The sequence below is a fragment of the Sapajus apella genome, unplaced genomic scaffold (assembly GCF_009761245.1).
Source record: "Sapajus apella isolate SASKATOON/1434 unplaced genomic scaffold, GSC_monkey_1.0 scaffold173, whole genome shotgun sequence".
NCBI classification, from domain to species: domain Eukaryota; kingdom Metazoa; phylum Chordata; class Mammalia; order Primates; family Cebidae; genus Sapajus; species Sapajus apella.
The window spans coordinates 1,093,871-1,118,652 of record NW_022437113.1 but is presented as its reverse complement, the minus strand read 5'-3'; the positions used below and the strand labels follow the sequence as shown (position 1 = coordinate 1,118,652).

General features: G+C 55.8%; 1 protein-coding gene and 1 non-coding gene across 9 annotated transcripts in view; both read left to right on the top strand.

Annotated features, from left to right (window-relative positions):
• KCNN1 (potassium calcium-activated channel subfamily N member 1) overlaps positions 1–24,782 on the top strand; it is a 51,173-nt gene that overhangs the window by 12,757 nt on the left and 13,634 nt on the right. For 4 of the 8 annotated variants that reach the window (XR_004265336.1, XR_004265337.1, XM_032267821.1 and 1 more), the window contains exons 1-7: positions 2,459–2,645; positions 9,181–9,663; positions 10,496–10,591; positions 17,076–17,494; positions 17,979–17,987; positions 20,251–20,392; positions 23,994–24,104. Coding sequence is in view for 6 of the 8 variants with exons in the window: in XM_032267821.1 (XP_032123712.1) it covers positions 2,478–2,645; positions 9,181–9,663; positions 10,496–10,591; positions 17,076–17,494; positions 17,979–17,987; positions 20,251–20,392; positions 23,994–24,104 (1,428 nt within the window). In the remaining 2 variants the exon portion in view is untranslated. Of the gene's footprint in view, positions 1–2,458; positions 2,646–9,180; positions 9,664–10,495; positions 10,592–17,075; positions 17,495–17,978; positions 17,988–20,250; positions 20,393–23,993; positions 24,105–24,782 lie in introns of those variants that run through there. The other 4 variants (XM_032267822.1, XM_032267820.1, XM_032267823.1 and 1 more) reach the window with 3 other exon arrangements.
• Positions 16,776–16,894, top strand: LOC116542791. The gene has a single exon (XR_004265349.1). It is a non-coding gene; the product is annotated as a 5S ribosomal RNA (ribosomal RNA).

The window sequence follows — 24,782 nt, the reverse complement described above, 5'->3', positions numbered from 1 at the left end:
TTGGGTCTCTTCCAGCCAACCATGGGCTGCTGAGAGGCTCTGCCTGGAACGGAGACCCAGACAGCCCCCACCAGAAGCCCCACCTCCATCCAACCTTGACTCCCATTCATGCTGCTGACCTTGTCTCTGAGGGGTGGGATTCCAGCAGGTGGCAGGACTGACTCAGGTGGGAGGCAAGGCTGTTGATCACCAGGTTGACTGTCCAAGTTCCACTTCTTGATGGGGGCAGTCCCTGATCCCTCAGGGTAAGTGGATGCCAAGGAAAACGTAGTGGTCTTTTCAGAGGGAGAAGATGGGTACAGGGGCTTCCGGACCTGGGCAGGGATGCAGGGGGGTCGGAGGTGGTGGAGTGCTGTGGCTGATGCTTTTGTGATTTTCTGGACAGTTACGTGTTAGACTTGAATTCAGAAGCCGTTTGTCTAGGCCCGGTGGCTCACACCTGTAACCCCAGCACTTTGGGAGGCCGAGGCAGGTGGATTGCTTGCGGCTAGGAGATCGAGACCAGCCTGGCCAACATGGTGAAACCCCATCTCTACTAAAATTACAAAAATTAGCCGGGCCTGGTGCTGCACGCCTGTAATCCCAGCTACATCGGAAGGCTGAGGCATGAGAATTACTTGAACCCAGGAGGTGGAGGGTGCAACGAGGACAGAAACAGCCCCCGCCCCCCCCCCCTGGGGAAAAAAAAAAGCCCTCTTTCAAAAAAAAAAAAAAAAAAAAAAAAAGCGTCTGCTGGTGCCTTCTGTGCAGGCAGACCAGGGTCAGCCCGTGGGCATGGTATGCTTCTCTTGGCCCAGGGACCCGTATAGCAACTGGATTGAGCTGTCAGAGGCCGGAAGCCTTCGATGTGGCACAGGGATGTGCCCATCCCGAGGGAGCTGTGGCTGGCTCCAGTGCTGGGCTCCTGGGAGTCCAGGCAGGGGAATACCAAGTGCAAAGGCCTGGAGGTGGGAACTGTGGTGAGGGGAGACTGAGGAGGCTTGGCTAGAGGTCAGGGTGCTGGTGAGTCAGCAGAGAGATGCAGGAGAGGTGGCTGCTTCTCAGGCATGGCTGCAAACCTGCCCCTTCGGGGTCTCCCACAGCCCCTTTCTTCCTTGCTCTGAAGTGACTCTCAAAGCTGCTTGCCCCTGGTCAGGTCGCTCGTAACAGCCCCCCATTACTGGTCCCATCTGTCCCCACCTGGTACTTCTGTGGATATGACCCGGACCACCCAAGCCTCTATTTCCTGATTGTGACAGCCCTGGGCATTGTCACCATAGCCGGGCTGTGCACAGCACAGTCTGGGATGATGAACTGGCTCTCCAGGGGAGGGAACAAAGGTCCCGTCTGCAACTCTGAGCCATCACTTGGCCCCATTGTGACTCGCCGCCACCCCCAGCCCATGCAGGGATCCCTCATTCATGCACTCCTTCCTTCCTTCCTTCATTCGATCCAACTGTTTTCCGAGCTCCGCAGAGGAAACACAGAAGACCAGCCTCCCTCAGGAATAAACACTCAAGATGTTCCTGACCTGGGCCAAAGCTCTGGGCTAGGAAGAAAACAGATGGAGGGTGAGGGAGAGAGACAGGTGGGATCTGCTGCCTCCAGGAAGCCCCCAGGCCTGGAGGGGGTGGACAGAGCTGAACACAGTCACCCCAAGCCTGTTGGGAACAGGGTGAGGCAGAGGCAGAGGCAGTGAGACTGTCTGGAAGAGGAGGAAGGAAGAGCACCCTACCCACTGGTCCCCAAGGTTCCCAGGAGCCACCATTAACTTTGAATGAATGAGTCGGCCAAGTTCACCCTGGGTGCTGGAAGAAGGAGCACCGTTTTGGGGACCCCCAGCCCTGGTGATCCCAACTCCCCCGGGCTCCGGCTTCCTGCCATTCTGGGCATGGGTGTGGGAGGTGAGGACTGGGTGTCTCTCCTCCCCAGAGAAGGTGGCCTCTAACCGCGTGCCCCGGCAGGTACCCATTCCACCCCTGGAAGCCCCTACACCTGGCTCCCAGGCACCCCTCCACTTGCAAACACCCTAACCCCCGCAAGGCTCCCCTACGCAGAGCTAGACCCCGGAGGAGGTCGTTTGAGGGGCAGGCGTTGAGTCGCTTTGCAGAGTTGTCTTTCAGCTGATGCTTACGGGGAGGACAGTCCCCAGGCGTGCAAAGGTTGACGGGCGGCTGAAGTTTGGGACCTAATTTTGGGGAGGGGGTAGTTAGGAGGTCCGGAGGGCTGTTGGGGGCAGGGGTTGGCGCGTCACCAAGGTCCCCTCCGTCGCACCGGGCAAGAGCGCGAGTTCGAGGACCAGCCGCCTGCTGGGGGGTTGCAGGGGGCGCCGGGGAATGTGGGATCTTTAAATATGGGCGGGGCTTGCGGGGTCGTCGAAGGCGGTGCCAACCCGGGCTCGGCCAATCGGCGGCGGCTCCCGCGTCGCACCGCCCCGTTCTCTCCCGGCCCGGGCGGGCGCTCGCCCCCCGCCGGGCCCGTGGACTGGGCGGCGGGGGATGCGCCTGCTGCCGCCGCCCCCGGCCCCGACGCCCCCGGGCCCCGCTCCCGCTCGCTGCTGCCCGCCCCGTCCGCGGCCCCGGCTCCGGCCCCCGCCCGGGGGTCCGCGGCTGCGCGGGACCCTCTCCCCTCCAGCCTCGTCCGCCCGCCCGGGCCGAGCCCCGCAGGTACCGGGTGGGATGGGTGGGGGTGCAGAGGATCCAGGGTCTACAGCTCGGGGCGTCCAAGGAAGGAGGGAGACACGGTTTGGGGCAGGGGCCAAGAGGGAGGGTCTCCGTGCGGTCCGGAGCCTAGGGGACACGGGAAGGGTGGGGGGAATGAATGCATGTACACTGCCCGAGTGAGTGAAGATCCACGCACCCCCAACCTGGGGGGGGGGGAGGGTGCTGGGTTCACTTTGGGGGAGGGCAGAACAGTGAGTCTCCAAACTCCATAGATAGGGTTGGAGGTCGGGAGCTGTCAGGGATGGACGACCGCAGTGACTTGGGGATGGGAGAGAGGTGACCCACCACTGGCTCCTGGATCCAGGGGTTGGGGCACTCAGGGAGAGGTCAGGGAGCCGGGTCTTCCAGCTCTCCCCGGACAGAAGTCCCGGACCCAGCTCGGGGCACTGCCCCTGCTGTTCGGGAGGGCTGGCCAGCAGATGGGAGTTCCCGAGGCTGGGGTCTGAGCGGAGAGGCTGATGAAGATGCATCAGAATGGAAGGCCCCGAGGGAGGCAGCCTCCGGGAGGGCAGGCTAATTGCACCCTGCTGGCTGCTGGCAGGCTCCTGGCGGGTGGTGATGGGGGGATCGGGCGGGCAGCCAGCACCTTGCTGCACTGGCTCTGGGCCGCCCATGGGACGGGAGGGCAGGCAGTGCCTGTCTGCCCTGCAAAGCCAGGGCCCTAGGAGTACTGGGGGAGGGGAGGGGAGGGGAGGTGGGAAGGGGGATCCTTGGAGACCTTCCCCAACCTCAGCAGAGACACCTGGCCTCTGGCTGTGCCCGCTGGGGACCCACAACAGGCCCGCATGTCCCAGAAGTTTCTGCTGTGTGCTGATCTGGCTGTGGTACCCGGAAGCCCCTGGGTGTGCATTTGCGGGGCAGGGGCAGTGTGCCTTGGGGATTGAGGGGCCGGGAGCACCTTCTCCTGGTTCAGTTGTGAAGAGCAGAAATCAGCAGCACCGAGCTCTTGCAGCCTACAAAGCATTTGCCACGCAAGATCTCACTCTGTTCTGAACACCAACCCTCGCGGTGCGGGCGCACCACGGGAAGCTTTTATAAAGCAGGTGGCCAAGGAGTGGACAGTAGCTTGCTCTCTGGCAGGGGGTGCCTGAGGGCCCCTCTTCAGTGGCTGCGTCAACCAACCTGTCATTTGTAAAAATGTTCGCTGGACGGCTCTGGGATCCTGGCTGGTTTCTGTCTCTTCTCATATCCTGTTGGGTGGGGAATCTAAGAGGAGCCATCAGCCCTGCTCCCTGCCACCCTCATCCTCTCCTCAAGAGCTCTCTTTGGTCCCCCGCTCCACTGACACCAGATTCCCCCAGAAGCCTGTGTCTCCAGGGAGGGTATGGAAGGGGGTTCTCTGCTCATCCCCTCACCCCAGGCTTCAGGGAAGGGAGGTATCGTGACCAGACAGGGTAGTAAAAGTAAGGCAGTATCAAAGACCTTCCAACCCTCAGACACCCAGTCGGATGTTTGCTGTTTGTTAGAGGCAGGATGTGGCTATGTTGTCCAGGCTGGTCTCGAGCTCCTGGGCTCAATCCATCTCCTGCCTTGGCCTCCTGAGTAGCTGGAACTACGGTGCATTCCTGACTAATAGGGTGGTATTCCTCACTTGGCAAACCCAGGGCTGTCACTCAGAAAAACATACCCTTTCACGGACATCCAAACCTTGGCTGAGAGTTGGCAGGGGCTCCTGGGTCTCTGGGAATCCCTGAGGGTCCCAGGGATGCCAATGTCAGACCCAGATTGCAGTGGGAGAGGGGATATGTACCCAGGAATGGGGAAGGGCCAGGTACACATCGGTTCTCTGCTCCCAAGCTTGTGGCTTCTCAAGGGCAGGACCAGGCTGGTTCCCCTCCCAGGAAGCAGACCCTGCCACCTGCCACGCCTAGAAGTCACTAATTTAGTCCCTGCCTTTCCTGGCTGGGTGACCTTGGCCAAAAGGTGCTGAACCTCTGAGCTCTGTCTCCCATCTGTAAAATGGGAACAGGAATGCCACCTTGCTCGCTGGTGGTGACAGGGATTACATGTGATCATTCCGATCTTGGGCTTAAAACACAGGAAGAGCCCCGTCCGCCAGATCACGTGGTGGGTGCCAGGAAAGCCCTCCACCCTCTTGGAAGCCACTTGCCATTTCTCTCCCCCCTACCCCCTCCCTGCCCAGGGCACCTTAGGACGCAGCTGCCAGGCGAGGAGGAACATGGCAGACGCGGCTGAATTTGGCCCATGCGTCGGGTGGCTGAGTCACACCCCCAAATTGCATCTTCATTGGTGCGTTTCAGAAGGTCGTTTGCAGAGGCCCTCGGAGGCCCACACCCCCTCTGGGTTCTGCCTGCCAGGCCACCCGCGTCTCCCCATGTCCCCCGTCCGGGGCGGGGAACTTTAGCACCCTCAGGGGGATGGTGGAAGGGGTGCCTGAGTTTTCCTAGGTCCCCTGGATGAAGACAGGATCTGGGGTCCTTGGGTACACCCTAGTATAAGCTTCCAGCCCCACGTGGCAGCCAGCGGACGTTCAGGTGCTGGGCAGAGGTTTGAAACTCAGAGCAGAAGGCCTACCTAAGTATTTGTGAGGTTAGGGAAAGATCAGGGCCAAGGTCAGCCTCATAAACTTGTCAAATGCTGGGCCCACAGGAGGCCAGACCTTATAGACTAGGAAGTGCTGGGCTTGCAGAAGTTCAGGCCTGATAAACTGAAGTACCAGGCTACATGAGGCAAGGCCTTATAAAGTGGGAAGTGCTGGGCTTGAGGGAGGTCAGGCCTTATAAGCTGTGAAGCACCTGTTCACGGGAAACCACAGCCTGATCGGCGTGCCAGGTGAGGGTGGGGAGGGGTGGGACAAGTTGTGAGATTCATGAGGTCACCTGGCCATTGAAGGAATGATTCTTTTTTTGTTTTTGGAGACAGGGTCTCACTCTGTCACCCAGGCTGGACTACAGTGGCGTAATCTTGGCTCCCTGCATCCTCTGCCTCCCGGGTTCAAGTGATTCTTGTGTCTCAGCCTCCCACACCCAGCTAATTTTTATATTTTTTGGAAGAGACAGGGTTTTGCTTTTTTTACTTATTTATTTTTTTTTGAGACAGAGCCTCACTCTTGTTGCCCAGGCTGGAGTACAATGGCACGATCTTGGCTCACTGCAACCTCCGCTTCCTGGGCTCAAGCGATTCTGCCGCCTCAGCCTCCCGAGTAGCTGGGACTACAGACGCCCACCACCACACCTGGCTAATTTTTGTATTTTTAGTAGAGACGGGGTTTTACCGTGTTGGCCAGGCTGGTCTTGAACTCCTGACCTCAGGTGATCCACCCACCTCGGCCTCCCACAGTGCTGGGATGACAGGCGTGAGTCCCTTTGCCCGGCCATGGAGGAATGATTCTTGCACTCCTGTGTGCTGGCACCAGTGTCTAGAGACACATAGTGAGGGGACAGACACAGTGTGGGGAGTGCCGGGCGAAGGCACAGTGGTCTTGCAATGTGTGCAGTGGCCAAGGTCACCCTTGTCACCCGTGTCCCACCCAGCAGTGTGGCTCATCTCTTTTTTTTTTTTTTGAGACAGAGTCTCGCTCTGTCACCCAGGCTGGAGTGTAGTGGCTTGATCTCAGCTCACTGCAGACTCCGCCTCCCAGGTTCAACCGAGTCTCCTGCCTCAGCCTCCCGAGTAGCTGGGATTACAGACGCCCACCACCACACCTGGCTAATTTTTGTAGTTTTAGTAGAGACAGGGTTTTGCCATGTTGGTCAGGCTGGTCTCGAACTCCTGACCTCAAGTGATCCGCCCACCTTGGCCTCCCAAAGTGCTGGGATGGCAGGCCTGTGCCACCGTGCCCAGACAGTGTGGCTCACTTGCTGCGTCCCGGAATGACGGTCTCTTAGCCTGTCACCTGCAGTGGGGGAGGGAAGTGTCCTGCTGCCTGTGCACGCAGCTGCCCCTCAACCCTTCTTCCTGGCCTGGCACGTGGGGGACCCCCAGCTCACGCTGTTGTGACCGTTTCAAAGGAGACAACGTTTGGTCCCCCACCCACCCCTGCCCAGCTTGTTGGGAAAATCCCACGAAGGAGACTGGTCCAGAATCTTCCTTGCAAGGAGATGGCGTGGCTTCAGGCAGGTCCTTTCACCACACCGTGCAGTTTCCCCATCTACAAAACTGGTCAAATCTCAGGACCCACTTCTTCGCAGTGTTAGGAGGATTCAGAACACTTACATAAAGAATGGAACCTGGGGCCGGGCACAGTGGCTCATGCCTGTAATCCCAACACTTTGAGAGGCTGAGGAGGGAGGATCACTGGAGCCCAGGAGTTCAAGACTAGCCTGGACAACGTAGCAAAACCTCATCTCTACTAAAAATAAAAATAAGGGCCGGGCGTGGTGGCTCACGCCTGTAATCCAAGCACTTTGGAGGCCAAGGCGGGCGGATCACCTGAGGTCGGGAGTTCAAGACTAGCCTGACCAACATGGTGAAACCCCATCTTTAAAAAATAAAAATAAAACAAAAATAAATCAGTCTGGGCTCGGTGGCTCGCGCCTGTAATCCCAGCACTTTGGGAGACTGAGGCGAGTGGATCACGAGGTCAGGAGATCGAGACCATCTTGGGTAACACACTGAAACCCCGTCTCTACTAAAAATACAAAAAAATCAGCCAGGCGTAGGGGTGTGTACCTGTAATCCCAGCTACTCAGGAGGCTGAGGCAGGAGAATCGCTTGAACCCAGGAGGCGGAGGTTGCAGTGAGCCGAGATCGCGCCACTGCACTCCAGCCTGGGCAACAAGAGTGAGACTCCATCTCAAAATATATATATAATAAATAAATAAATCTTCTATGGCCGTACCACCCTGAATGCACCAATCTCATCTGATCTCTGAAAAACAAATCATGAGCTGGGGCGGTGGCGCATACCTGCAGTCCTGGCTACTTGGGAGGCTGAAGTGGGAGGATCGCTTGAGCCTGGGAGTCCGAGGCTGCAGTGAGTGAGGATCACCTCAGTGCGTGTGAGGGTCTGAGATACTGTGCTGGGCAGGGCAGGTGAGAGTCTGATAAACTGAATCCAGGGACTTGGCATCATCAGTGCCTGGGTGAGCGCGATCGTGTCATCGTCATTGCACTCCCTGCTGTCACCATGATGCCACAGGACGTTGCTCTGTGATTACACAGGGTGCCCCTCAATAGCCTGGCAGGGAAACTGAGGCTGACCTGAGATCACAGAGCCCAGCCAAGCGTGTCTTATGTCTTACAAAGCCCTGCAGAATCTATTCCTGATCGATTTAACTCGAAGAGTTAAATCCTGCATTGCCATGCTGGTCCCGGAGTCTGTTTAGAGATTATGGATCCCCTCTTGCCAGGTCAGGAGGGAGCCTCAGTATCTCTGTAGCCACAGCCAGGGCCCCTAATGTCCCACAGCCTGAGCCTACAAACGCAGGAGGCACAGTGGGGTGAGGTGAATTCCTCAAAGAGTTTGAAGGTTGGAAGAGGTGAGCTCAGATGAAAACCTCCTTCTGGCTGGGCGAGGTGGCTCACGCCTATAACCCCAGCACTTTGGAAGGCTGAGGCGGGCGGATCATCTGAGGTCAGGAGTTCAAGACCAGCCTGACCAACACGGAGAAACCCCATCTGTACTAAAAATACAAAATTAGCCGGGTGTGGTGGTGCATGCCTGTAATCCTGACCACTTGGGAGGCTGAGGCCGGAGAATCGCTTGGACCTGGGAGGCGGAGTTTGCAGTGAGCTGAGATCGCACCACTGTGCTCCAGCTTGGGCCACAAGAACTCCATTTCAAAAAAAAAAGAAAAAAGAAAACCACCTTCCAATCATGTTGTTAGCCAGCCTATCCTCTCAGGCAAGTCCGCTGCTGGATTTCATCTTCCGGCATTCAGCCAGTGTTCACAGAGTGTCACCTGTTTGCTAGGCATCGTTCTAGGTATTCAGATACACAGAAGGTCAGCAGGCAGGGTTCTGGTAGGGGGGTGTTCCAGGCAGAAGGCATCGCCTGTGCTGAGGCTCGGAAAAGGATGAGCTTGTTGGAATTTAGTGTTCGGGAGGCCAGATTGGGTCTGGGAAGAGTGTAAACGCCGAGATAGGTGGGAACCAGATACAGAGGGCCCCTCGGCCATAGTGAAGAGTTTGGTGTTTTATTTTATTTTGTTTGTATTTATTTTTTAGAGATAGGATCTTGCTATATTGTCCAGGCTGGATTCAAACTCCCAGGCTCAAGCGATCTTCCAGTCTCAGCCTTGGCCTCCAAGTAGCTGCGATTGCAAACGTGCACCACCATGCCTGGCTCTGGAGTTTATTTTTTCAATGGGAGGGCAGTGGAGAGCCACAGGCGGGCTTCCAGGAGGGGAGGGATTCAGGCTGACTCATGTTCGGGATGGTAAACCGACGTCTGGGTTCACTGCCTCCCAAGGCCACTCCTGAACCTTAGAATGTTCTGGGATGGCCGGGATGGTCCTTGTCTCTCTGGTCAGTGAGCTGGACCCTGCTGTGACCACGTCCCTCTGTGTCCTTGCAGGTCAGCGCAGGAGCCCCGCCGCTGAGCCATGCCGGGCCCCGGGCGGCCTGCAGCGAGCCCAAGCCCTGCACCCAGGTAGTCATGAACAGCCACAGCTACAATGGCGGCGTGGGGCGGCCGCTGGGCAGTGGGCCGGGCGCCCTGGGACGAGACCCTCCGGACCCTGAGGCCGGCTGCCCCCCGCAGCCGCCGCACAGCCCGGGCCTCCAGGTGGTGGTGGCCAAGAGTGAGCCGGCCGTGCCCTCGCCCGGCAGCCGCCGGGGACAGCCCCAGGACCAGGACGATGACGAAGATGATGAGGAAGATGAGGCTGGCGGGCGGAGGGGCTCGGGGAAGCCCTCAAATGTGGGCCACCGCCTGGGCCACCGGCGGGCGCTCTTTGAGAAGCGGAAGCGCCTCAGTGACTATGCCCTCATTTTCGGCATGTTTGGCGTCGTCGTCATGGTGACGGAGACTGAGCTGTCCTGGGGCGTGTACACCAAGGTGGGCATGGTCCTCCCAGGCACCCCAGGGAGGCTCCACCGGGCCCGCTGGCTTTCTTGGCATGGGGCTGGGGGTGGCAGGGCCCCCCAGGAGGTAGGGGATGTTGAGGGGCTCCTGGAGGTAAGGGGTTCCTGACCTCCACCATACCCACTCTGGGAAGGTAGCAGGGAGGCTGCACGTGGGGGGGGAAGGTTTCAGCCTATTCCCTGGCTGGGTGTCAAGGGGCTGCACCCCGGCTTAAGGCAGAGAGGGGGCTTCCCCCAAGGACAGGGGATCCCCAGAATGGGCCTGCTCCAGGGAGCAACGGAAGAGCTTCCTCCCTTCCGCAAGTAAGTGTGTGCAGGTTATGAGCCTGGTTGTGGGTCCCTTCATGCCACCAAGAGTGTGTGAGTATGGAGAGGGATCATGGCTGTGTCAGCCTATAAACTGTGAAGTGCCGTGCCCATGTGAGGCCAGGCCTTATACACTGTGAAGTGCCGTGCTCACGTGAGGCTGGGCCTTATACACTGTGAAGTGCTGTGCCTATGTGAGGCCAGGCCTCATAAACTGTGAAGCACTGGACACATCTTGCCATCAGCCCAGTCCCCAGGAATAAGGGCAGGAGGGCACCCCTTCCTGAGCACAGCACCTGCTGCACACTAGCCCTGATGAAGCTGTTTCACACACAGTGGCCCCAGGACTGGGGAAAGCAGAAAGTCGGGGTACAGTGTGGGAAGCCACTGGGAAGAGCCCGATTTGGCTGACTCCCTTGCCCGGGAGCCAAGGTAGAGGGATGGGTGCGCCGCCCGCCGCCTCCAGCGTCTGTCCCGCTGTGCCCTCTCTCTTTTCGCAGGAGTCTCTGTACTCATTTGCGCTCAAATGCCTCATCAGCCTCTCCACGGCCATCCTGCTGGGCCTCGTTGTCCTCTACCATGCCCGGGAGATCCAGGTCAGTGCTGAATGCTGCAGGAGGCAGCTCTTCTCTCCACACCCTAGATCTCCCCACACCAGCCCACCTGGGACCCCACCCCCCAAAACATAAAAGGATGGTGTCTCCCCATATTCCCCAGGCTGGCCTCAAACTCCTGGGCTCAAGTAATCAGCACACCTCACTCTACCAAAGTGCTGGGATTTTATAGGCATGAGCCACATTGCCCTTCCACGCAAGCACATTGATAACAAGTAGCCAAAAATCACGCCTGGAATCCCAGCACTTTGGGAGGCCAAGGTGGGCGGATCACTTGAGGTCAGGAGTTCAAGACCAGCCTGGCCAACATGGCGAAACTCCGTCTCTACAAAAATACAAAAATTAGCCAGGCGTGATGTCAGGTGCCTGTAGTCCCAGCTACTCAGGAGGCTGAGGCATGAGAATCATTTGAACCTGGGAGGCGGAGGCTGCAGTGAGCCAAGATCACGCCACTGCACTCCAGCCTGGGTGACAAAGCGAGACGGTCCAAAAAATAAAAGAAAAAGAAGCAATGTCTAAATGTCCATCGAGTCTTGAATGGATAAATAAAATGTAGTGCACCTGTATAATGGACCATTCAACCTTTTTTTTTTTTTTTTTTGAGATGGAGTCACACTGTGTCACCCAGGCTGGAGTGCAGTGGCACACTCTTAGCTCACTGCAACCTCTGCTGCGGGAGTTCAAGCGATTCTCCTGCCTCAGTCACCGGAGTGGCTGGGATTGCAAGCATGCGCCACCATGCCCGGCAAATTTTTGTATTTTTAGTAGAGATGGGGTTTCTCCGTATTGGTCAGGCTGGTCTCGAACTCCTGACCTCAGGTGATCTGCCTATCTCGGTCTCCCAAAGTGCTAGGATTACAGGCGTGAGCCACTGTACCTGGTCTATTCAACCTTAATAAAAGAGTGAAACACTCTAACAACAGAAATATATTGTCTGAAAGTTCTGGAGTGTAGACATCTGAGATCAAGGTGTTAGCACGGTTAGTTCCTTCTGAGAGTCACCGTGAGAGAGAATCCATCCCAGCCTGTCTCCCAGCTTTTGGTGACTGCTGGCAGTTTTGGGATTTCTTGGCTTAGGAGCTGTGTCTCTCCAACCTCTGCTTGAGGCTCACATGCTATTCTCCCTGTGAGAGTGTCTGTGTCTAAATTCCTCCCCCTTTTTTTTCATAAGATCACTAGTCATTATTGGATTAGGGCCCACTGTAATTATAATCAGATGATTTCACCTTTTTTTTTTTTTAGAGACAGTGTTTCACTCTGTCGCCCACACTGGAATTCAGTGGCTTGATCACAGATCACTGCAGCTTCGACATCCCGGGCTTAAGCAGTCCTCCCACCTCAGCTCCCAAGGAGCTGGGATTACAGGCACTTGCCACCACCTCCAGCTCATTTTTTATTTTTTTTTTGCTTTTTTTGTAGAAAGGGGGGTCTTACCGTGTTGGGCAGGCTGGTCTTGAACTCCTGGGCTCAAGCAATCCTCCCACCTCAGCCTCCCGAAGTGCTGGGATTACAGGCGTGAGCCACTGCACCTGGCCTGATTCCAGGCCAGGAATCATCTTAACTAGCCGACCTCATTACAATGACCTCATTTAACGAGATGACCTCTATAAAGACCTTGTCTCCATATAAGGGCACATTCCGAGGTATTAGAGGTTAGGGTACCAGCATATCTTTTTCAGCAGAACACAAGTCAACTCATAACAATTTCTGATACCGACCATGGATGAACCTCAGAAATAGGACACTCAGCAGAAGAAGCCAGACACAAACGGCCACAAATCGCGTGCTTCCATTTATGTGAAATTTTCAGAAGATGCAAATCCGCAGAGACAGAAAGGAGATCAGTGGTTGCCGGGGGCTGAGAAAGGGAGCAACTGCTAATGGGGACAGGGCTTCCTTTTGGGGTGATGGAAGTGTTTTGAAATTAAATAGAAGTGGTGGCCGCACAACACTGAATGTACTAAATGCCACTGAATTGTGTACTTTAAATGGGAGAATTGTAGGGTTTGTGAATTTCTTTTTTTGTTTTTTGAGATGGAGTCTTGCTCTGTTGCCCAGGCTGGAGTTCAATGGCACGATCTCGGTTCACCGCAACCTCCGCTTCCCAGGTTCAAGCGATTCTCCTGCCTCGGCCTCCTGAATGGCTGGGATTACAGGCATGCACCACCATGCCTGGCTAATTTAATTTTTGTGTTTTTAGTAGAGATAGGGTTTTGCCATGTTGGCCAGGCTGGTCTCGAACTCCTGACTTCATGATCTGCTGCCTTGGCCTCCCAAAGTGCTGGGATTACAGGTGTAAGCCACCATGCCTGGCCATGTGAATTTCATATATATATATATATATACATATATATACTTGTGAGTTTTTTTGGTTTTTGGTTTTTTTTTTTTTGATGGAGTCTCACTCTGTCATCCAGGCCAGAGTACAGTGATGCAATCTCAGCTAACTGCAACCCTCACCTTCCAGGTTCAAGTAATTGGCCTGCCTCAGCCTCCCCAGTAGCTGGGATTACAGGCTCCCGCTACCACGCCCGGCTAATTCTTGTATTTTTTATAGAGACAGGGTTTCACCATGCTGACCAGGCTGGTCTCGAACTCCTGACCTCAAGTGATCCACCCACCTCAGCCTCTCAAAGTGTTGGGATTACAGGTGTGAGCCACCGCACCCGGCCTGTTTCTCTTTTTAAGTACAGGATCTCGCTCTGTCACCCAGGCTGGAGTACAATGGAGTCAGAACTCACTGCAACTCCCACCTCCTAGGATCAAGCAATCCTTTTGCCTCAGTCTTCCAAGGAGCTGGGACCACAGGCACAGACCACCATGCCCAGCTAAATTTAAAACCATTGTTTTGTTTTGTTTTTTTAATGGAGACAGGGTTTCTTCATTTTGGTCAGGCTGGTCTCGAACTCCTGACCTCAGATGATTCACCTGCCTCGGCCTCCCAAAGTGCTGGGATTACAGGCGTAAGCCACCACGCCCAGCCTGTTTTTTTTTATATAAAGAAAACTCCTGAGCTCCGGTGATCCTCCTGCCCTGGCCTCCCAAAGTGTTGGGATTATAGGTGTGAGCCACAGACTCGGCTTTTTTTGTTTTTCAGTGTAATTCAGGCTGAATGCAGTGGCTCACACCTGTAATCCCAGTACTTTGGAGGGCTGAGGCAGAAGCATCACTTGAGCCCGAGTTCAAGATCAGCCTGGGCAACATGGTGAAATTCTGTCTCTACACAAAATTTTTTTTAAAAATTGGCCAGCCATGTTGATACACATCTGTAGTTCCAGCTACTTGGGAGCGTGAGGCGGGAGGATCACCTGAGCCAGGGAGGTCAAGCTCTGCAGCAAGCCATGATCGGGCCACCAGCCTGGGGGACAGAATGAAACTCCGTCTCAAAAAACACAACAAACAAACAAACGAAAACCAGAGGCAGTGCAGGAAGCAACATAGCAAGACCCCCTCCCCTTAAGAAAAAAAAAAAAAGGAAGGAGTTTGAGGCCTCAGTAACCTGTGATCCTGCCAGAACAAGATCAGGTGTCCAAAAAAAGGGCGGGGCATGGGGGATGGGGAGGGGGGGGGTGTGGACGCATTCCCGATGTTACCTTTGCCTCCAGGTACTGATAGATGTTCTGTATCTTGTCGCTCCGCTCCTCCCCCAGGCCTGGCCCCGACATGGTCAGGGCCCCCCATCAAGGCCTCCAGGGTTGGTGGGGGTAGCAGTGGCACTGCAGGGCGTCCTTTATGTCAACGCATTGCGCTCTGCGGATGTGTGAGTGGAGGAGGCCCCTAGAACGCAAGGCCGCCACATTTTAAGGAAGTGATTTTTTTTCTTTTTCTTATTTTAGAATGACTTTATTGCTTTTTATTTTTAAAATGACACGTGAAAAAGGAAAAAACTTGATACTTAGGAGTTATACATACGTTCAGAAGGAAGAGAAAAGTGCAGTGAAGGGCCGAGTGCGCACACCTGGAATCCCAGCACTTTGGGAGGCCGAGGCGGGAGGATTGCTGGAGACCAGGAGTTCGAAACCAGCCTGGGCAACGGAGTGAGACCCCCATCTCTACATAAGTTTTCTTTTTTTTTTCCCTTTTTATTTATTTATTTATTTATTTTTTCTGAGACGGAGTCTTGCTCTTGCTCCCCAGGCTGGAGTGCAATGGCACAATCTCAGCTCACTGCAACCTCCGCCTCCCAGGTTCCAGTGATTCTCTTGCCTCAGCCTCCCAAGTACCTGGAATTACAGGTGCACGTCCCCACACCTGGCTAATTGTTGTATTTTTATAGAGACCAGGTTTCACCACGTTGGCCAGGCTGACCTCTCGTGGTCCACCCGCCTCTGCCTCCCAAAGTGCTGGGATTACAGGCGGGAGCCACCACACCTGGCCTTTTTTTTTTTTTTTTTTTTTTGAGACAGACTCTTACTCTGTTGCCCAGGCTGGAGTGCAGTGGCGCAATCTTGGCTCACTGCAACCTCCACCTCCCGGGTTCAAATGATTCTTGTGCTTCAGCCCCCCCCCCCAGGCTGGGATTACAGGTACATGCCACCACACCCGGCTAATTTTTTTGTATTTTTAGTAGAGATGGGGTTTTGCCGTGTTACCTAGGCTGGTCTCAAATTTCTGTCCTCAAGCAGGTGCTCCTGCCTCAGCCCCCCAAAGCACTGGGATTACAGGCGGGAGCCACCACGGCCATCCCGTTTCCACTTCTGGAGGTTGTGAATCGTGCTGTTATGAATGTGTCTGTCCAAGGCTTTGCTTAAACACTTGTTTTCGTTTCTCTGAGTCTGTCTAGGAGTGGGAATGCTGGGTCATTAGTAACTCTGTGTTGAAGCTTTTGGGGAACATTCATCTGCTATTTAGCTCACATTGTGGCCCGTGTTGAGAACTAGAGAGTTTTGCATATGAGGTCACGTTTCTGACTTCTCTTGGAAATATTCGAAGCTGGCGTGGTTGCTCACCAGTGATCCCAGTGCTCTAGATCTGAGTGCTGAGGCAGGGGGACACTTGAGGCCAGGAGTTTGAGACCAGCCTGGGCAACATAGGGAGACACCATCTCTACAAAAAATTTAAAAAATTAGCCAGGCATGGTTGCCAGGAGGCTGAGGTCTGAGGATCACTTGAGCCCAGGAGGTCAAGACTGCAGTGAGCTGCAGTTGGGCCACTGCACTCTGGTCCAGGCAACAGAGCAAGACCTTGTCTCAAAAAAAACAAAAAGGAAAAAGCCTGTAATCCCAGCATTTGGGAGGCCGAGGCGGGCAGATCACGAGGTCAAGAGATCGAGACCATCCTGGTCAACATGGTGAAACCCCGTCTCTACTAAAAATACAAAAATTAGCTGGGCGTGGTGGCGTGCGCCTGTTGTCCCAGCTACTCAGGAGGCTGAGGCAGGAGGATTGCTTGAACCCGGGAGGCGGAGGTTGCAGTGAGCTGAAATTATGCCACTGTACTCCAGCCTGGCACCTGGTGACAGAGTGAGACTCTGTCTCAAAAAAAAAAAAGGAAAAAGAAAAGAAAAATCCTGGCTAAGTGTGGTGGCTCACGCCTGTAATTCCAGCACTTTGGGACGCCAGGCAGATGACTGGAGGTCAGGAGTTCGAGACCAGTCTGGCCAACATCATGAAATCCCATGTCTACTAAAAATACAAAAAATATATATATATTAGCTGAGCGTGGTGGTGCATATCTGTAGTCCCAGCTACTTGGGGGCTGAGGCAGGAGAATTGCTTCAGCCTGAGAGATGGAGGTTGCAGTGAGCCGAGATGGTGCCACTGCTGGAAGACTCGAAAGAAAGAGAGAGAGACGGAGAGAGAGAGAGAGAGAGGGAGAGAGACAGAGACAGAGAGAGAGAGAGAGAAAAGAGAGAAAGAAAGAAAATTAAAAAGGCCGGGCACGGTGCTCACGACTGTTTCCCAGCACTTTGGGAGGCTGAGGTGGGCGATGTCCTGAGGTCAGGATTTCGAGAGCAGTCTGGCCAACATAGTGAAAACCCATCTCTACTAAAAATATAAAAACAGGCGTGGTGGTGGGTACCTGTAATCCCAGCTACTTGGGAGGCTGAGGCAGGAGAATCGCTGTCAGACGGGAGGGGGAGGCTGCAGTGAGGCAAGATCGCGCTATTGCACTCCAGCCTGGGTGACAAGAGCAAAACTCTCAAAAAAAGAAAAAAAAAAAAAAGGTCCATGGCCACACCACCTTGAACGCACCCGATCTCATCTGATCTCGGAAGCTAAGCAGGGTCGGGCCTGGTTAGCACTTGGATGGGAGACCACCTGCGAAAATCGGGTGCTATAGGCATTTAAAAATAATAATAATAAATTTAAAAAAGAAGAAAAAAAAAGAAAGAAAGGAAAAAAAGAAAAGTGCAAGCCTTTGGGGTTTCAGGCCAGGCTGACATCACTCTCTGGGGGGTCTGGGGCTGGGCGGGGAAGCAGAGGCGTGTCTGACACCCACGGCCGGCCCCTCTCCCCCTCCACAGCTGTTCATGGTGGACAACGGGGCGGATGACTGGCGCATCGCCATGACCTGCGAGCGCGTGTTCCTCATCTCGCTGGAGCTGGCGGTGTGCGCCATTCACCCGGTGCCCGGTCACTACCGCTTCACGTGGACGGCGCGGCTGGCCTTCACGTACGCGCCCTCGGTGGCCGAGGCCGACGTGGACGTGCTGCTGTCCATCCCCATGTTCCTGCGCCTCTACCTGCTGGGCCGGGTGATGCTTCTGCACAGCAAGATCTTCACGGACGCCTCGAGCCGCAGCATCGGGGCCCTCAACAAGATCACCTTCAACACGCGCTTCGTCATGAAGACGCTCATGACCATCTGCCCCGGCACGGTGCTGCTGGTCTTCAGCATCTCCTCCTGGATCATCGCAGCCTGGACCGTGCGCGTCTGCGAGAGGTGCGACCCCCGCCCCCGGAGCCCCCCACGCCCGGACCTGGGCCGAGGATGGCCTCGGGGACCCCCGCCCCAGCCCCCCTCTCCCTGGACCTCCGTGCCCGTTCATGACTTCACTGATCCTGAGCTCCCCCGGACCCTGACCCGGGCCATTGCTTTCGTCTCCCCGACTGCAAGACCTCCATGGTGCCTTCTGTCTCCCAGTTTGTGGCTTCAGTAATCATCCTCCCTGGGGACCCAGCCCTGTGATCCCAGCTGCCCTCAACCAGGGAGGGACCCCAGCTCCCTCTTCCTCATCCTCCCCGCTAGGGTCCCTCGCACCTCCTTCTCCCTGCCGGCCCCTCGGCTCTCTGGGAGGCTGACCCCTGCTCTCTGGCCCTGGGGGCGGAGGCAGCAGGCACAGGGACACCTCCTCCCTCCTCTGTCTCCCACCTCCCACGTTTAACCAGCTCTCATTTTCCCCCCTGCCCGCTCCACCGGACTTTAGGGAAAACATGTGAGTCCCACCGTCGGCTGAGCTGTGTGCGCAGAGCAGCCGCTGCCACCGCTGCCGCCATCCCCCACCCGCCAGGAATTTAAGATTAGCTGCCGCAAGGGGAGGGAGGCAGGGAGGACGGGCCTGGCAGGGTGGATCGGGGTCAGTCCCCCCATCTCGGGTGCAGGCGCACCGCTGGGCATCCTCTCTGAGTCTCGGGGCCCTTGTGTCCGGAGGGCGGGGAACTAAGGAAGGGCTTGGCTCTGATGTGTTTGCGCAGTTCATCCCTGGGAGCTCCACGTTTCCTCCCAAGACTTACATGGATCTGGGATGGGATGGGATGGGCGTGGTGGCGCGTGCCTGTAATCCCAGCTACCGAGGAGGCTGAGGCAGGAGAATGTCAGTGAGCTGAGATAGTGCCACTGCACGCCAATCCAAACAAACAAAAATAGACGAATGAATAATTCTGGGGTGAGGGAAAGCTAGCCACGTCTTGGGGACCTCCAAGCAGGAGGGAGTCTGTTGTGAATACCCCTGGGCGGTGGTGGGCCATCAACCCGATTGACAGAGAGGGAAACTGAGGCTCTGGCTGGCAAAGGGACTTGCCCAGAGGCATGAGTCCTGGTGGCCTCAGAGGTGGGAGGGGCTCCGCTGGGCCTGGGTGGGAGAGGCCTTATCTGAGAGAGGGTCTCCTTGCCATGCGCCTAGCTGGGGGAGGTCCTGGAGGGGTCCTGGGGGGGGGTCCCTGACTGGACCTCAGCATACCATCCTCATCCCTCCGCCCAGCCTCCCCCCCCATACCCCCCTGCCTGGGCCTGATGTCCCGCTCTCAGGGATGAAGGCCCCGGTTCCTCTGGCTGTCAGGACTTCCAGGGATCTCCTTGGTCCCCCTGATGTTCCCCCAGGCAGCTCCCACAGTCCTTCCCTACCCCTCAGGGTGGGGTCAGAACTAGGGTCAGGGTATGGGGTGCTCCTTGTCCGGTATCCCTGAGGTCCAAGGTGGGACCTTGCAGGGCTCTGCCCCAGGTGGGGGAGGGGCACGGGGCAGGGCGGGCAGGCAGCCAATCCTAAATTCTGAGCCTGGCAACAACGCTTCAAGCCCCTTTGCCTGCCTCGCTCTGGCCCAACCCCGCCTTCTGCATGTCCCCCTGCCCTGCTCCTGGGTGGTCCCGTGGCACCCCCCCCATTGCTCCCTCCGGGTCTGGGGCTCACCCTCTTACCTGCTAGAGGGCCCCCAGCCCCTCCTGCCCGCTGTGGGTCAGGCAGCTTGGGGCTCAGATGTTCCGGTATAAGATGGGGTCAGTCCCTGGGCCCCCACCCAGCAAGCATCCTAGAAGCCCAGACTGGAGGTTCCTGGAGTGGCATTCGACCTCCGCAGGAGTGGGGACCCCTAAACAGCCAATCTTTGGGGGGCCTCCATCTCCTTCCCTCTGGAGCCTCTGACCCCAGCCCTGTCCTTGGGCCCTGGCACCACCGTGCCTGGCACAGGCCTCCCCTGAAGATCCTGCTCCATTTGTGCTACCCCAGTTGGCCTCTGACCTTGAACGCTGCAGAGCCTGGCTTGGGGCTCAGAGGACTGAAGCCCTGGGAAGGAGTGGGTTAGCCAGAAGCCAGGTCAGAGGGGGCCCAGCCCCCAGCACAAGACCAAGGGGATTTGGAGGCTGAGAGCTGAGCAGGAACAGATCCTAGAGCCACCCCCAGACCCAGAGAGCCAAGCCCTCTGCCCCCTGGCATGGCCACAGGCAGAAGCTCTTTGCAGCCCCTCTGGCTGAAGTCAGGGAGGAGTGAGGGGACTCATGTTGTCCCTCAGCCTACGTCCTTCATATATGGGCATCCCTTCTTCACTCAAGTCCCTGGGCGTGATCCTCCAGCCTCCCACCTCCCCAGACAGTCCTCCTCCCTCCTTGGGGCCTCGCTCGCTGGGGAAGTTCTTCCTGGTGTCTGACCTGAATCCTTGCCTCCACCTCCTGCCGCTTCTGGTGCCATGGTCACCTGTCCTCCTGTCTGTGTGTGTCTGTCTTGGGGAGGGGGATTGTATGTTCATGCAACCTCACCCGGGCCCCTGCCCCATCTGGGGAAGCAGCTTGGGGGGCAGGCAAAGGGAATGTGGGAGGGCTGTCGGGGGAGAGGGTGCGCATGTCCTGTGCTCACAGGACACGGCCCCCATGCAGCCAGGTGGGCTCAGGGCCCTGCAGCCCTGGCGCCACCCCAGAGGAGGTGATGGAGGCAGAGGGGATGGTATAAACTGACTGAACCCTCCCTTTTCCCACCCTGGCCCCCTCAGGTACCACGACAAGCAGGAAGTGACCAGCAACTTCCTGGGCGCCATGTGGCTGATTTCCATCACCTTCCTCTCTATTGGTTATGGTGATATGGTGCCCCACACCTACTGCGGGAAGGGCGTGTGCCTGCTCACTGGCATCATGGTAAGGGCACGGGCCCATGTGCGTGACTCTGGGAGGTCCAGCCAGCCACCTGCTCCAATAGCCCTTGCATACCCCTCACTGACGGGGCGCTCATCCCATCATGGGCTGTGCCGGGCCAGTGTTCCTCCTGTCAATCCCCCCCTCCTCTGCCCTGCTTTTCCTTTGATGTCATGTGGAAGCCATGCTCACAGGCTTCCTAGGACCTCTCCCTGTGGTCCTTCCAGGCCTAGATAGGCAGCTCCCACCATGCCTGCCCAGTCAGAAGCTGTGGTCCACTCTGACCAGAGAGTCATTGTCACTCGTTTATTCTCTACAGCCCAATTTATTGACAGCCTTTGGATCCAGGGCAAGGGGTTTGATGCTGTTGTGCCTCCGTTTCCTCGGTTGTGACCAGTGCTACTTCCTCTGCTTTGCAAGGGCTAAGTCGGTTATTTATATGAGAGTCCCAGAACTGCGAATGCCAAGGACACGCTATAAATACCTACTGGGACAGCTGGGACCTGTGGCTCAGGCCTGTAATCCCAGCACATTGGGAGGCTGAGGTGGGTGGATCACCTGAGGTCAGGAGTTCGAGACCCGCCTGGCCAACATGGTGAAACCCCATCTCTACTAACAAATACAAAACTTAGTTGGGCGTGGTGGCACATGCTACTCATGAAGCTGAGGCTTGAACATGGGAGATGGAGGTTGTAGTGAGCTGAGATCGTGCCACTGCACTCCAGCCTGGGCAACAAAGCAAGGCTCTGTCTCAAAAAGAAAAAGAAAAGAAAAAAAGTCACAAGTACAATGAAAGTGTCAAATTTTGGGCCGTGCACGTGGCTCATGCCTGTAATCCCAGCACTTTGGGAGGCCAAGGCGGGCGGATCACAAGGTCAGGAGATCGAGACTATCCTGGCCAGCATGGTGAAACTCCGTCTCTACTAAAAATACAACAATTAGCTGGGCATGGTGGCGTGTGCCTGTAATCCCAGCTACTTGGGAGATTGAGAGAGAATTGCTTGAACCCGGGAGGTGGGGTTGGTGGTGAGCCAAGATGGCGCCACTGCACTCCAGCCTGGGTAACAGGGGCGAAACCCCATCTCAAAAAAAAAAAAAAAACAAAACACCTGCTGGGGGTGTCTTCTGCAACCCAAACCTCCTTGCTTGGCTGACTTTCGGGGTGTCCCCTGAGTCCCCATGATGTAAAGTATGTCTGTCATGATTCAGGGGGCACGGGCAGCACCCCGTCTCCCCCGAAGGATTTTCCAGTCTGCCATGGGTGCCCGTGGACATCTTTTGATGCTTCCTGCTTTCTCTTTTCCTTGATTCAGTCAAAAGGGTCCCTGTCCATCCCCTCCTTCCAGAACCTTCTTTCTCTCCAAACGTGTTTTATGCCCATGCCAACAAACGCTTTTCCATGTTTTATTTTTTTTTATTTTTATGTTTTTATAGACATGGGGTCTCACTGTGTTGCCCAGGCTGGTCATAAACTCCTGGGCTCAAGTGATCCTCCTTCCTGGGCCTTCCAAGGTGCTGGGGTTACAGGCTGAGCAACTGCAGCTGGCCCATGTCTGGCTTTTTTTTTTTTTTGAGATGGAGTCTCACTCTGTTGCCCAGGCTGGAGTGCAGGGACACGATCTCAGCTCACTGCAGCCACTACCTCCCAGGTTCAAGCGATTCTCTTGCCACGGCTTCCCAAGGAGCTGGAATTACAGGCGCCTGCCACCACACTTGGCTAATTTTTGTATTTTTAGTAGACACGGGCTTTTACCATGTTGGCCAGGCTGGTCTCGAACTCCCAACCTCAGGCAATCCACCCACCTCGGCCTCCCAAGGTGCTGGGATTACAGGTGTAAGCCACCGCCCTGGCCTTTTTTTCTTTTTTTGAGAAACAGTCTCGCTCTGTTGCCCAGGCTGGAGTACAGTGGTGCAATCTCGGCTCACTGCAACCTCCACATCCTGGGTTCAAGCGATTCTCCTGCCTCAGCCTCCTGAATATCTGGGATTATAGGTGTGCACCACCGTGCCTGGCTAATTATTGTATTTTTAGTAGAGACAGGGTTTCACCATGTTGGCCAGGCTGGTCTCGAACTCCTGACCTCAAGTGATCCTCATGCCTCGGCCTCCCAAAGTGCTGGGATTCCAGGTGTGAGCCACTGCGCCTGGTCCATGTCTGGCTTTGCTGTCACCCAGTGTGGGTCGCTCCCTGCAGAGTCTCTGCAGTGTGTCGTGCAGTTGCAGAGCCACTGTCCATCCTTTTTCCTTGCTGTCTAATATTCTAGTTTCCAGCAAGTTGACCTGTCCCATTTGACAGGGCTTTTCCTGAGAACAGTCTTCTGGGTCCCCTCAAAACCTTTGTCTGAACCCGGAAACTGCGACAGGGTTTCCTCCGGGAGCCCTTGCTTGTGCTCAAAGCCAACCCTGCTCAGGCTCAGGGTATTGGCATCTAAACCTGCCTGAGACTGGGCACAGTCATGGCTCACGCCTATAATCCCAGCACTGTGGGAGGCTGAAGTGAAACCCCGTGTCTATTAAAAATATAGGCCAGGCCGGGCGTGGTGGCTCACGCTTGTAATCCAAGCACTTTGGAGGCCAAGGCGGGCGGATCACCTGAGGTCGGGAGTTCAAGACCAGCCTGACCAACATGGTGAAACCCCGTCTTTAAAAAAAAAAAAGAAAAATATAGGCGATTGGTTGGGCGTGGTGGCTCATGCCTATAATCCCATCACTTTGGGATGCCAATGGGGGTGGATCACGAGGTCAGGAGTTCAAGACCAGCCTGGCCAGCAGAGTGAAACCCTGTCTGTACTAAAAATACAAAAAGAAATTAGCTGGGTGTGGTGGCAGGTGCCTGTAATCCCAGCTACTCAGGAGGCTAAGCAGGAGAATCACTTAAACCCAGAAGGCAGAGATTGCAGTGAGCCGAGATTGTGCCACTGCACTCCAGCCTGGGCAATAGAGTGAGACTCTTGTCTCGAACAACAACAAAAAAAATACAGGCAGCAAGTGGATTGTTTGAGGCTAGGCATCTGAGACCAGCCTGGGCAACATAGTGAGACCCCATAGCTCTACCAAAAAAAAAAAAAAAGCCAGGCGCAGCGGTTCACCCCTGTAACCCCAGTACTTTCAGAGGCTGAGGCAGGGGGATCACCTAAGGTCGGGAGTTCAAGACCAGCCTGACCAACATGGTAAAACCCATCTCTACTAAAAAGACACACGCAAAATTTGCCAGGTGTGGTGGTGCCCACTTGTAGTTCCAGCTACTCAGGAGGCTGAGGCAGGAGAATCGCTTGAACCCGGGAGGTGGAGGTTGCAGTGAACTGAGATAGTTCCACTGCACTCCAGCCTGGGTGACAGAGCGAGACTCCATCTAAAAGAAAAAAAAAAAAAAGCATCGTCCTACCTCCTGGAGTTGTTGGGGGTCGAATGAGCTAATGTCTGGGGACACAGTTCCCCCGACATTTGATGAATAGGAAGCAAGTAGATCCAGTGAGCGCAGTAGATGGGATCCATTTACACTGCTGGCTCGGGGAATGGGGAGGCTGCAATCTGGGCAGGCTTCCTGGAGGAGGGAGCAACCTCAAGACAGGACACTGATGTGCCCCCTCTGCCCTGCACACAGGGAGCTGGCTGCACGGCGCTCGTGGTGGCTGTGGTGGCCAGGAAGCTGGAGCTCACCAAGGCTGAGAAGCACGTGCATAACTTCATGATGGACACTCAGCTCACCAAGCGGGTGAGGACCGCGGTTCCCATGGAGGCCGCCTCCTGGCCTTGTCAGCGAGTGTAGAACTTCCCTGCTTTCTCTCTGTACATGCTAGGCACACACATGTGCCCACAGGTTACCAGAGAGCCCCGTGTCAAGACTGTGCTGGCTTTGGGAGGCCTCGGCAGGTGGATCACCTGAGGTCAGGAGATCGAGACCAGCCTGGCCAACATGGCGAAACTCTGTCTCTACTAAAAATATAAAAATTAGCCTGGCATGGTGGTGGGCGGGGGCATGTAGTCCCAGCTACTTGGGAGTCTGAGGCAGGAGAATCGCTTGAGCCTGGGAAGCGGAGGTTGCAGTGAGCTGAGATGGCACCACTGCACTCCAGCCTGGGTGACAAAGACTCTGTCTTAAAAAAAAAAGTCCTGTCACAGTAGCTCATGCCTGTAATCCAGTTTGGGAGGCTGAGGTGGGCGGATCACCTGCGGTCAGGAGTTCAAGACCAGCCTGACCAACATGTTGAAGCCCCGTCTCTACTAAAAATACAAAAAGTTAGCTGGGCGTGGTGGTGCATGCCTGCAATCCCAGCTACTCGGGAGGCTGAGGCAGGAGAATCGCTTGAACCTGGGAGGCAGAGGTTGCAGTGAGCCGAGATCATGCCACTGCACTCCAGCCTGGGCAAAAGAGCGAAACTCTGTCTCAAAA